Genomic DNA, 12,375 nt, shown 5'->3' on the forward strand with positions numbered 1-12,375 from the left:
GCTGTGGTGGTACGGATCAGAAGAACTCAATTATTTACAAATCCTGTAGCTGCAGGTATGCGCTCACACACGCACCGCCTCCCCGGAGAGGGGAATTGATTCGGATAAGGCTGCGTCTGACCTGAGCTGTCATTCGTACTGCTAATCCGGCTCAAATCAGGCTTGTTTTTTTCCCCAGGGACCAGAAAGGGTACTGCACTTTCCACTGCAAGGAGTTTGTTTTCAGTTTTCCAACACTTGTTCATTACAATGTTTGCAAAAATGCTAGTTTTTCTAGGGGGAAAGATGATCTTTGACATTTTTCTGGCACAGCTGAAAGCAGAAAGTATCTGAAATGCCTTGAAAACTGATCAGGAAGTTTGTTTGGGGTTTGTGGTGGTTTTTTTTTGTTTGTTTTTTTTTTTTTGTGGTGGTGATTTTTGTTTTGTTTTGTTCTAGTTTTGTTGTTGTTTTTAACTGAATAGAGATGTTTGCAAAGATTAGGTAAGGGATTAAAAACCCTATGTGTCTCCACCCCAGAGGTGCTACTGTAGCCTTGCAGTACTCTCATTGTGCAGCTGATAGGGTTGGTGGTGGCAGGTCAATAAAATAAGAATTTTGAGATTAGATGTTTTTGAGTCTAACAAGTGCTGTGCCCAAATGAATGAGGGATTCTTTGTGTCTCTCTTAACCAGTTCGTTCTGAACATCTTGTATAAGGTGTGTATCACTCAGGAGCAGCTGTAGCACATGTACTTATTGTCTTCTGCACAGCAAACCTCCCAAACCCATGCTCATCCCAAGAGGGATGGGACCCTCAAAGATTCCTTGTGCATACCCTCCAGAGGGGGAGATGCTCTACTCCAGAGCTGCAGAGGGTTTGGGTCTCAATCTAAATTTCCGCAAATCCACAAAACTCTCCAGCTCCAACCAGCCACTGTCACTGTTTCTGTGAACATTTGATGTTCAGAGATTTAGCTTGGGATGAAGCAACTGCTTTTCAAACTCATAATACATAAATTTGAATTAGACCTGAACTACAACAATGCAAGACTGGACAAGATAAGTGATGAACTCCAGTGCCTGATGGGTGCAAGGCCCATCTTGGAGGAATAATGATGCAAAACCCATTTTTTTTACTCCTGACATTAGTTCTACTTGATCTCTTTGTGATTATTTTCTCTGGGCACAGCAGGGTGAATTGATCTACAAAATATTTTTAGGGATGGTGGAGGATTGTCTTGCACAGATACTTCAATGCAACAATTGTTACCCAGGACTACCAGAGAAAAACAGGGTGGGGTAAGGGAGTTGTTCATTTTCCTTCCACTAAGGTCAGCCTTAAATAACTCTCCCACCTCCCTCAGAGGCTGAGACAAGATAATAAGGACAAAAATGTCAAGTAAAGCACGGGGCCCCTCTATTTACAGCAAAGGCCAAATCGCTAACCAACAGATCGGAGCTTGCTTTCTAAACACCGATAAGCGGCAACTTTGAATTAACAGCTCCGGTTCCTCTGCTGCTGTAAATCAGCCTGACCCCGACTGCCCGCAGCACCCCAGTGCCTCCCCCCGGCCAGGGGCTCCCCCAGCAGCAGGGGGGGGCTGCAGAGGTGGGCTTAACCCTCCCGGCCCCCGGAGATCGCTGTGCCTGGCTCCAAACAGCCCCCCTCCTTCCCCTCCCCAGCCCCCTATCACTAACAAGCCTTATCAGTAGGATTTACACCTCCTTGTCTAGGAACCCGTAGGAAAGCCTACGGACTAGTTACCGATGTGCATCCAAATCCTTAAAGTAGCTTTAAGTGCTCAAAACAATCCACTTACCCAGAGATAATTAATTATATCAGACCTGGGAGTCCCCATATGCCTTGGCAGGGCAGACCAGACCACTCTACAGTGGGGCCTGATCAACCACAAGCATGAAAGGGGGTAGCCCTTCTTCAAGTGCTTGGCACCTCGTGGCCCCAGCAGAGAAGCCCAGGAGTGAGGAATGACCAGTGCAGCTGACTATAATGCCAGGAAGATGGATGCCTGGGAGCAACCAATAGTGAGCTGGGTTTTATTCACTGCCAGATGCCATGCTAGGAAAGGTCCTTTGGCACAGAGCTGTGCTGGTTGGTGAAACACCAACTCCCACATGGATGACACTGTGAGAGTGAGGGAAAAGGAGGAAAAACCCCACATTTCTTGTCTCACATCCCAATCCAGCTGGAGGAACCTAAAGTGTTAAAGGTAAAGGAACAAGCAGCACCTCCAGATGTCCTGGAGAAAAGTGGGGCTTCAGGGCAGCGGCATCAGGGCAGCCCTAGCCAAAATCTCCAAGAGCACCCTAATAGCAGAAGAGGGTTTTTAAAAGTACAGTTTCTTCTAGAAAATGGGGTCTCAAAGCTTCACATTTAAACTCAGTAGAAAGTGTGGTGTGAGAATGACTACGTCACTCCTCAGTGTCCTCCTACAGTATCACTTGCAGACCCCAATTTTATCATTGGGGAAACTGTGGCATATGTCCAGCTGCAGAGATGAGCAGTGGAAAAAAACACAGAAGTATGTGACACAATAATTTATTTTCAATCCATGAGACCACTTTACGGCAGGGACACATACAGTCTGAGCCAGCCATTCCTTCATTTTTTTGCCTTTCTCTCCTTGTCTACTTGCCACCTCAGCTGCTCACAGCACTCAGTTCTAGCACCCATCACTTTCTGCTATGCCTGCTGGTCTCTGGTGGCCTGCCCATGCTTTCCAGCATTGTGACCAAGGACCAGGTCATCCTTTCCTCTCTTCTACCAAAGGCTTTCCAGGGCCGAGGTGTACCTGTGATGTCACCTCCATTGAAGCCATGGCAGTGGCACCATGAGATTTTAGTGCCTACAATTGTGGACACTGGAGAAAACTCCCTGATGGACTCAACAGCCCCTTTCATGGTTGTTTCTTGAGAACTGGGTCAAGATCCTCTCTGGTTGTGCCCAGGGACTTGATGACACAAAGGACAGACATGGTATCAGTGCTGAAAATGGGTATTTTTAGATTGGTGCTGATCAAGCTACTTTTCCAGTGCTTCTCCACTCTGTAGAAGTTATTTGTTACTTTTGTTGCTCAGTACTTGTCCTCTAGCAGGGTGTCATCACCTCTTCTAATGTTTCTCCATCTATGCCAAGTATTACTTTTGGGCCATTAATAGCCACAGTTTTCATCTTCTCATCATTGATAAACAAACTAATTTGTTCTGCTGCGTCTGCTAATAGCTGTGTCTAGGAACTATTAACAGCTCTTAGGTGCTATTTCCTTCTTTACCTTCTCAGAAAATATGTGTCTGGTAATATTTTCGTGGGGTTAAAAGGAGCTTAGCTGTTTTTTCCATCTCTATTTATAACCTTGCATATGCATGTCCAAGGAAAGATTTCGGGAGCTTTACTTTAGAGTTCATTAAATTTGGTCTAGTTTGCTTGGGTATTTGTGTAGAGGTTTGAGCCTGCAGAGGCCAGGGGGGCTTCATCAAGGTGTAGCCAAACTCATTTGCAGGTTCTGTGGTGTCTGGTGAGCTGAGATCGCCAAAGATCATCATTTCCCTGCCAAGAGGCTTGATGTGCCAGAGGGTAGCAAGAGGGTTTGAGTCACAGCAGGCTGCAGCACACCTGGTAATCTCCCTTGTTCTCTGATGAGAGTTATGGGCTCTTTGGAATTGCTCCCTGAAGCATCTTCTACCAATGAGCTGTATCTCCAGAGGTGGGACTGTACTCACAATCCTCTCTGCACTTCACAGGTAACCCAAAGGTGATGGAAACTGATGGGTCAGACCTGGTTGGTTACACTGGGCTTTAGGATACACCCTTTGTATTATGAATCCATCCTTTTTGCTCTAAGCAGCAGGATAATGTCCCTAGTCTGGAAAAGCCTGGACAATTGTGAAATCCAGTCTGGTGGGAGCATCTCCCTTGACCCTGGTGGCTGGTGGGGCAATGGGGACATCTCACGTGCCCTGCACCCAGGCATCCACCCAGATTAGTTTATAGAAGCAGCAGAGATTACTTGTATCCCAGTGAGCATCCCCCTTGTCTGCTTGCACAATGCCGTGTTTGAAGCAAGGGCATCTCTCATTGTGTGACTCCAGATAAGCCAAACCTCACCCTTTGCTGTAGCAGCTTCCTCTCCCCCTGAGGCCATGTTGGCTGCCTCCACTGCCACATAACTTTGCAGATATCTCAGGATTTGGTTGCAAGTATTCCCAGGATTAATGCAGGATTTGGTTGCAAGTATTCCCAGGATTAATCACCCTCTTTGGCGCCACGTTCACCTTCCTACCCTTCATCTTGCACCAGTGCCACTGATGGGGTGGCTGCACTCTGCTGCTGCACATGTGCTTGGACACACCGATGGGAGCAGAGCATCTGGAAACCACCTCTCCCCACCATGTCACCAGCTGTGGCTGCATCCTGCATAGGGAGGGGAACAAAGCCTGGAGGGCACAACTCAGGGCACAACTGCTGAGTGAAAGGCTGTAGCTAAAATGGCCCATGTACTTGGATGCATTGTCCCAGCTACACACCCCCACTGCTACCAGTGGCCATACTGAGATGCCCAGCCCAGCGGCTGGTCACCCCCAAAAGCTGCTCTTGGGAATGCAGATCCCTCAGGGTGACTTGGGGCCAGGCTGCTGGCACAGCACAGCTGTGAATTGGGGCTGTTTGCTTCACAACCCACTGAATTCACCGTCATTGCTGTGTGGCTCTCTGCTAATCTTTTGGGGCAACACATACACAGGCATGGGAAGAACAGTCCTGGTGGTGGCTGCTGAGCACCAGAGCAGCAATGGGGATGTGGGTGGCATTTTGGGGTCCCTGGGTGCTCTCCGAGAACTTGCTTGCCTCCTGACCTTTGCTGTCACTAAAATTTTCACAAACTTGTAATAGTTAACTATTTCTCCCATAATGGGCTTGTTATTTTTTCAGGACAGGGTTTGAAAATGTGAGACATCTACAGTAGTAAAGATTTTATTGTGCTCTCAACAGACTGTAAAACTTGATTCCGTGACACTGGGGATTGCCTAAATCTTGTTCCCACTGATGCAACTGCTTGGGGTCGGGGGTATGTGGGGGAAGGAGGTGGCTTCAAGTCACGTCTGGAGGTGGTTTAGCATGAAGGGCAGGAGCAACCCACTCCCACCCGGATGCTCCCACCCTTCAGCCAAATGAGCCTGATGTGGACCTGAGGATCTGGGGAAGTCGCAGGAGGCATGCATAGCTGAAACAATGGGTGAGTGCTTGGCTCATCATTGCCTAATCACATGAATATCATGGGGAAGCTCAGCCTGGGAAGAGTAAGCTGAGATTTTTCAGGAGAAAAAGCTTTTCCATCTAGAAATGGGCTCCCCTCTTGGCCCTCTCTCTCACTTCACTGCTGACATGGGAACTTTCTCTCTAAGACAAAACTTTCCGCAGTTTATATCCATTTTATATCCATTTATATCACTGCTAGCATTTTTCTTATTCCAAAGGACCATTTATGGTAAGAAAATACATTTTCCAATAAATAATCAAAGTGATCGTATTTTGGAAGAGGAAGAAAATCAAAGTAGGAAACTTCTGCAAAAAAAATTTGGCCTGTGCTGAGGATTGAGCCAGCATGATATCTTTTTCCCCTGCAATAAATCTTCTGGCTTATTTCTGTACCCAAACTACAAGGAGACAAGAGGAATTCCTCAACCCTCGGGTACAGTCAGCCCTTCCCCTGCTGCGGCACGCTGCAGAAATGCCACAAGCTTTTTGAAGCTAACTCCAGGATTTGGTTAGCCAACAGTAAGAGAAGTAACAGACTGATAGCATGGCACTTTTACAAAACAAAATAACACAGCTTTTTTTGCTACATCAGTGGTGTAAGCCTCAGGAAAAGGGAAGAGTCCAGCAGGGAAGTTGCCTAGAAGGGAGACAATAGTGAATAGAGGAGCCTCCTTACAAAGTCCCTCTGTCAATAAAATGCGCTTTCAAGTGACCTCAGGTGACATTCAAAAGCACAAGAAGGAAAACCCTAAATTGCAAATCTCAGCATGTGATTAACCTGGGGAACACCCTGCTCTAGAGCCTTTCCAAAGCAATCACTGGACTGAGGTCCATTGGGCCTCACACCGTGTGATGACTGCAGGAAAATGATCGCCAAGGGGATCTGTAGGAAAATTCTTCAAGTTGTCCTCTTCGTGTGAGATGCCAGCTGCAGAGTCCCTCCTCTGGAGAAAGCATGAGTCACACAAGACTTCTGCTCCTGGCTTTGACAGCCTACTTCAAGTGGGGTAAAATGCCAGGTTTTATCCTTTGTAACTGCTAATTCTCCATCTTTTCCCAGTAAAAAGAAGGTCCAAGTGAATTGTCTGAACTTATATCTTGCTGAAACCTGAGCCCCTCTTCATGGATATACCTCTAGGTCATTCAAGTACATCCAATATCTTTTTTGAGGGGAAGAGAGATAGTGTTACACATTGTGCAGAAGTGCTATTAACTGTAGTTGGGCATCACAACTTGGATTTATTAGCAGGAGGCTGAAAGACCTACATGGCAGGGGATGTAACTGATAACCTTGTCTTGCATCCATTTGAACAAATGGGTCCCCTCTCTGAGCGCTCATCAGAGATTTAGTGCCTCTCATGAGCCCTTTTTGCAATCACAGTCATTTAGCAAACATATGATACTTCACACTCAAAGGGGCATATGGGACTTCCTACCTCCTAGATGTTGATGGATGGAATTGCTTTGGCTTCTCAAGAAATCAAAGCTCTGATTCGAGTTTTGAGGCACTGTGCTGATTTCAGTGAACTTCCTTCTGATTTATGCTGTATATGAAGAATCAGGCTTATTCTAAGTTAAACAAGCAATGGAGTTCAAACAAATGAAAATGTCTCCTACTCAGTTGTGCTAAGCATTTGTCTCAAAATTTGGAGCAATGGGAAGTTTGAGGATGATCTCATTCCCAGCATTTAAAATGGGCCTTCTCAGGAAGAAAGAAAAAAAAAGAAAGCAAAAGAAAGCATCTTTTAAGCAGAAAGAGGTACAAGCTTGGTATTGTGGCAGAAAAATTGAGCACGGAAGTACCCAAAAATTGGATAATGTTGTGAAAAAGAGAGAGCTAGATCTGTTGCCAAAATCAGATCCATAAAAGCCAGTGGGCCACTCCTGGACCACCATCTCCTATTAAAAGCAAATTTACCAGCCAGAATGGAATAATTAGATATTTTCTGTTTTTCACTGGGCTTTACCAGAAATATTTCCTTGTAGTAAAGACACCATTTTGGGCACAGCCCCAGAGAGAAGAGCTAAGATGCTGAGAACTCTCACCTACAAATGGCAGAGACTGAGTCTTTGCTCTGCTTAATCCCAAACAGAGATTTGAAGGGGCAGGTGAAGGAGGGGACCTCCCTTTCAGCAGGAGAAGGTGGAAAGGCTCACTTTTTTTCCACATATACAATTTCAAATGCTCAAACTCTGGCCCTGAGCTGAGCCAAAACGATGATCTAAGGTCTCCTGCAAAATGCAGACGTCATTCCTCCCCCTGCCCAAGCTGTGGACACGTGTTTTTCGCTGTGGACCGCATGTCCAATGAGTGGGGACACCGAAAGCCTCAGCTCAATAATGTGTTTTCCTTCTTTTAACACCTGACAGTAGCATGATTTCACCAATAACTTGGTCCCATTGCTGCATACTTTCCAAGGTAATATAAATCAAACAGATTAACATGTTTGCTTTTAATTTTACATTTTAGAAACAGATGTTGAGCCACCTCAATGCCAACAGTGTCTATTGCCAGCATTAGTGTCATCAGTAATCATTGCAGCTGTAATAGCATCATTATCTCCTGCTAAAAGGGTCACTGATGGCTCAGGACAGAGCTTCAGGGAAGAGAAAACAGGTTGGACTAAATGAGATGGAAACTGCAAACTCTTGCTTCTGTCCTAACATGCATAAAGACCTGTGGATGTTACACAGAGGGAAATTAATTTGCACAAGTAGCAAAAATTTTGGCTAGAGTGTCATCAAGGAGGTGGGACTCATAGCTCTTGTGTCACTTGGGCTAACGTAAAGAGTATAAATATGGGAACAAGCGAATGGGGATATTACTACCAATCATCATCTCTCAGAGCAAACGTCTCTCCACCTCTTGCTGCCACCTCTTTGGGTAAGTCAGATTGCCTCCCTTTTAGCTTCCATCTGTTTAGCAGAGCTGTTTTCTTAAGTTGATGTAACTGGCTCGTTGGCCCAAGAAAATGAAGTCTCCTCAGGCCTTTGAGCACACTGTGCTGGTTTGGGGCCATCATAAATTACAGACCCTTTTGATTTGGCAGAGAGGGTTTTTCCTCTGAAAGTGTCTGCTGATCTTCCCTCTCCTGGGTATGTATGCTATAGGGCTTGGTGGGATGGTTCTTCAGCCTAATTTGGCCTTTTGAGACAAGATAGCAGGGAGATGAAGAGTGATGTGAACATGTGGATGGAGATGGATTTATGGTTATAACCATTAGTCATTTACTGTGACTTGTAAAGCCTGATGCAGAGAACTCTCCTTCCCTCTCAAGCTAGTGCATCTTTAGAAGGTACATCTCCTGCTTTGGTCTCATTTCCATGCCAAAGGATCTTGATTACAATCTAATTTTTCCTCCTAGACCTCCCTGTGTCTCCTCTGGCTCTTAACCTTAGGCCTCACCCTGCTCACCATGGCTCTCTGGATCCGATCGCTGCCTCTTCTGGCCCTTCTCGCTCTTTCTGGACCTGGGACCAGCCACGGGGCTGCCAACCAGCACCTCTGTGGCTCCCACTTGGTGGAGGCTCTCTACCTGGTGTGTGGAGAGCGGGGTTTCTTCTACTACCCCAAAGCCCGACGGGATGTTGAGCAGCCTCTGGGTAAGTCAGGCTGACTGTGAAAGCAATCTATGCTAAGTGATGTGAAATGCAACAACTGCCTGTCTTTGACAGTGACACCAGGAATGTCCTTGATGGGGAATGCCAGGAATACCTTTAGCATACCAGCAGCATCACATTGCCAGTGAAAAGCTCTTCAAGCTAAAAAGGCAGATGAGAGGGCAGGCAGGGAAAGAGGATTTATGAGACAAAAGGAATTGTGCCTGATAGCTCAAACTCATCTATTTCTTTGTGCAGCCATTACACTGGCCTGGGCATATTCATAGAATATAAAGGTGGAAGGAACTCAAGAAGCCTCCATCTGCCCCAAGACAGGATCAGTTGTCCCCATTCTATTCCTTACACATGCTTGCCTAGTATGTTCATAAAAACCTCCAGAGAGAAAGCTTCTTCTGCCATCTGAAACTGCCTGTTCCCTAGCTTAACTGACCTTCTTCTTGAGTGTTTCTTCCCAATATCTAACCTGAACATCCCATGCTATAAATTATTTCTTGTCTTCTCAGTAGTGGACATGGGGAAGAGTCTACTCCTTTCTTCTTTATGACTGCTTTTCAAAATATTTAAATACTGTTCTCATGTCTAGTTTTAACCTGTCCTCAGCTACACAACCCTACTACCTTCTTAGGTCATATTTCCTAGATCTCTAACCATGCAAGTTGTTCTGCATTTGTCCACATCCTTACTGACTGGTGGGGCCTGGAGAAGAACATTGGATCCCAGCTGAGGTTTCGACAGCGCCACATAGAGCGATTAGACTGGAAGAACAATATTTCAAGTTTCACACCTTGTTCCTGTCTACACAGGCACTTTGCCTTTTTCAAAGTAGCGCTGCATTTTCCATTGATAGTGACTGCTGTCTCCCTGGGACATCTTGGCCCTCCCTTGGGTGGCTTAGCAGTCCTCGAAGGTTTGTTACCACAGTCAAACCCCTATCCTGAATGTGCAACACAGTCTCATTGCCTACCTTTAGTGTCTTTCCTGTTGCTTACTGAACTCATTTTTCCATGTTTCTATAATTTCAAATGTAAATTTGAGTACTAACCTTGCCCTTCAAGAGGCATTTTATCATGTCTTTTATTTCATGGTGGCAAGATGCTGGTGGAGCTGCTTTAGTTCCCCCTCCTTAGGATTCCTGAGCCATTAATGAGTGCAAGAACCAGAAGTCAGGAAAAGACAGCCCTGCCAGCACCCCCAGCAGTGCTGGGTCACTGCCCCTGGTTGAGCACGTGGTGTCTGTATGGCATTGCAGGTGGGATGAGGCAGTCCAGAGGTCTGCCCTTCAGCATGGTGTTTGTATCTAGATAGGGCCAAGACCTGTAATGGTCCAGCTGTAATGCAAAAGTCATCTCTCCTGGACATGGGTACCTGTGGCTCCTCAGCTCTGGCTCCTCTATAAACCCAGCAAGCACAATCTTTATTCTGTCTTCCAAGCTACTAATGAAGACTGTGAATAGATGCAGAAGAGAACCCTGCCAAACACATCCATTTCACCCCTCTCATTTCAAGATGGACCATTACTTAACCTCCCCTCACTACAATACCTCTCTCCCATCATTTCTCTTCCCATCACATACTGTTTTCATTGGTATCCAATTCCTTCTTCTGTGTATGTAACCATCCTGTGAAACAGTCTTAGAGGTATTTGTAAGGTGAAACCAGGTAATGTCATAGCAGAGGGTTTGCCATGATTTGTTTAGAATGCCCAGTTGTGATGTTATTTGCTCTGTTCTCTGATTATTTATTTCTGAAGACCACCACAAAGGGGTTGGAAATTTCGTTGGGCAAATTCCCTAAATACTGTACAGAGAATTTGATCAGGCTAAACAGATTGCAAGTATTTGAGGACTTTCTACCTCTTTTTCCAGGACTTTTGCCTGAGCCACCACCTCTTTGTCACACAAAGTGGTTGTGTTTACAATCTACTCACAGCTGGCTTGAAGGATGAAGACAAGTAAATTACAAAACATTGACTAGCTATTTCCTCTTCTGCTTAATGTTGGACCAAATCTTCTCTAAATTCCCCTCCTAGCACACTAGCATAATGATTTCATGTTACTCTTGTGCCTTGTTCATTGCATCACGCTTTGGGGGCTTGGGGATTTTGCATCCTGTGCTGCACTTTCATATTGCCCTAGAAACCACATCTCATTCTCGCTTTCCAGGCATTTTCTCTTTGTTGTTAGGGGCTCTTTTCTTCCTGTAGGAAAAAAATCACTGATTTATTTGCCATTTTTCATATTTTCATTGTGCAACTAAGACCTGAACAGATCTGTGCACACGTTTTCAAGTTCTCTCCAGTAAATAAGACATTCTGTTGAGTTTTATCTGTGTCCAAATACCCTAATTTATCATTGCTTCTAAAACTTGCCCCCAGCTGTGAACAGGGACACACACAAATGCTTTTGCCATTGGCTTGGGGCTATATCCAGGCAGCCAACTGGAGCAGGCTGTTCAGGAACGACTGGGAAATTCACCCAGGTTCAGGACTGGACTGTCCCAGCAATTCTATGGACAATCCCAAGGGGGGCTGCAGTCCCAAACAATTCATCCCTGTAGAGCAGATCATCCCATTTTATCATCTTATTTACTAGCTGCTCACCCCAGGGAAGATGCAGACTTTCTCTTCTTCTCCAAACACCTTCCTCAATAAAGCCCTTGTGTTCCTTTGTCCTTCACTCTGCTGATATCCATTCATCTTGGCACATTCTAAACACCATAGGATTATTTTGGAAGAGGAAACAGGGACCTGAAGGTGCTCCAAGCATCATCAACCTGGGGAAACCTTTGCAATGTCCTTCCTTAAGCTTAACAATCTGGTGTCTGCTAAGGGGGGGTCTGCAGGGCTCAGCAGTGAGGCCTGATGCTGTGTGATGTCCTGCAGCTTCTCTTTTTCTTCCCTGGCAGTGAGCGGTCCCTTGCACGGTGAGGTGGGAGAGCTGCCCTTCCAGCAGGAGGAGTTTGAGAAAGTGAAGAGAGGGATTGTTGAGCAATGCTGCCACAACACATGCTCCCTCTACCAACTGGAAAACTACTGCAACTAGTGGTGAGGCCGGCGGTGGGGAGCTCGCAGGCCACAGGTAGAAACACGCACTTATGCTACTGCACCTTCAAAGCAATTGAATAAATGTTGTGATCCATTGGAAGGACTGTGCTGGTTCATGTGTCCATGTCATGGGGAGGGGGCCACTGGCGTCTCCTTTAGGGCATCAGTGTCCGCGCTTGGGTAAGGCAGTTTTACAAGGTCCTGGAGCCAGGCATCGCTTCACGCTATCCCTCTGCCATACAACCCTGAGATTAGCTCTGGGGGTTAGAGCATGGTGCAAATAACACCATGGTCGTGGGTTAGATTCCTGTATAGGTCATTCACTTAAGAGTTGGACTTGATGATCCTTGTGAGACCATTCCAACTCAGAATATTCTGTGTTTGTGTGAAATGAACTCCATGGGAATGAGGGAGGAGGGATATTACGCAGCATCGGAGTAGGTGCACCAAGCATCTGG

At 45.9% G+C, this 12,375-nt stretch overlaps 1 protein-coding gene across 4 annotated transcripts; it reads left to right on the forward strand.

Annotated features, from left to right (window-relative positions):
• Positions 1-2,830: 2,830 nt before the first annotated feature.
• On the forward strand, positions 2,831-11,974 carry INS (insulin). 4 transcript variants are annotated; one of them, XM_064660090.1, is made up of 3 exons: positions 2,831-2,975; positions 8,619-8,856; positions 11,779-11,974. In XM_064660090.1, the coding sequence occupies exons 1-3, from the start codon at positions 2,955-2,957 to the stop codon at positions 11,913-11,915; spliced, it is 396 nt and encodes a 131-aa protein (XP_064516160.1). In that variant the 5' UTR covers positions 2,831-2,954; the 3' UTR covers positions 11,916-11,974. The 4 variants fall into 4 exon arrangements, with proteins under 4 accessions (XP_064516160.1, XP_064516158.1, XP_064516162.1 ...); XM_064660088.1 differs by lacking the exon at positions 2,831-2,975 and adding an exon at positions 7,991-8,137 and having other exon boundaries at positions 8,653-8,856; XM_064660092.1 differs by lacking the exon at positions 2,831-2,975 and adding an exon at positions 7,998-8,131 and having other exon boundaries at positions 8,648-8,856.
• The last annotated feature ends 401 nt before the right edge of the window (positions 11,975-12,375 follow it).

Source organism: Pseudopipra pipra, chromosome 6 (assembly GCF_036250125.1).
Source record: "Pseudopipra pipra isolate bDixPip1 chromosome 6, bDixPip1.hap1, whole genome shotgun sequence".
Classification (NCBI taxonomy): Eukaryota; Metazoa; Chordata; class Aves; order Passeriformes; family Pipridae; genus Pseudopipra; species Pseudopipra pipra.

Bases quoted from the DNA above. Each gene is read 5' to 3' on its own strand.
- INS (XM_064660088.1), top strand. From the start codon at position 8,053: ATGGGAACAAGCGAATGGGGATATTACTACCAATCATCATCTCTCAGA. The intron at 8,138-8,652 runs GTAAGTCAGATT...TCTTAACCTTAG, and splicing joins TCTTGCTGCCACCTCTTTGG to GCCTCACCCTGCTCACCATG. The intron at 8,857-11,778 runs GTAAGTCAGGCT...CTTCCCTGGCAG, and splicing joins GGATGTTGAGCAGCCTCTGG to TGAGCGGTCCCTTGCACGGT.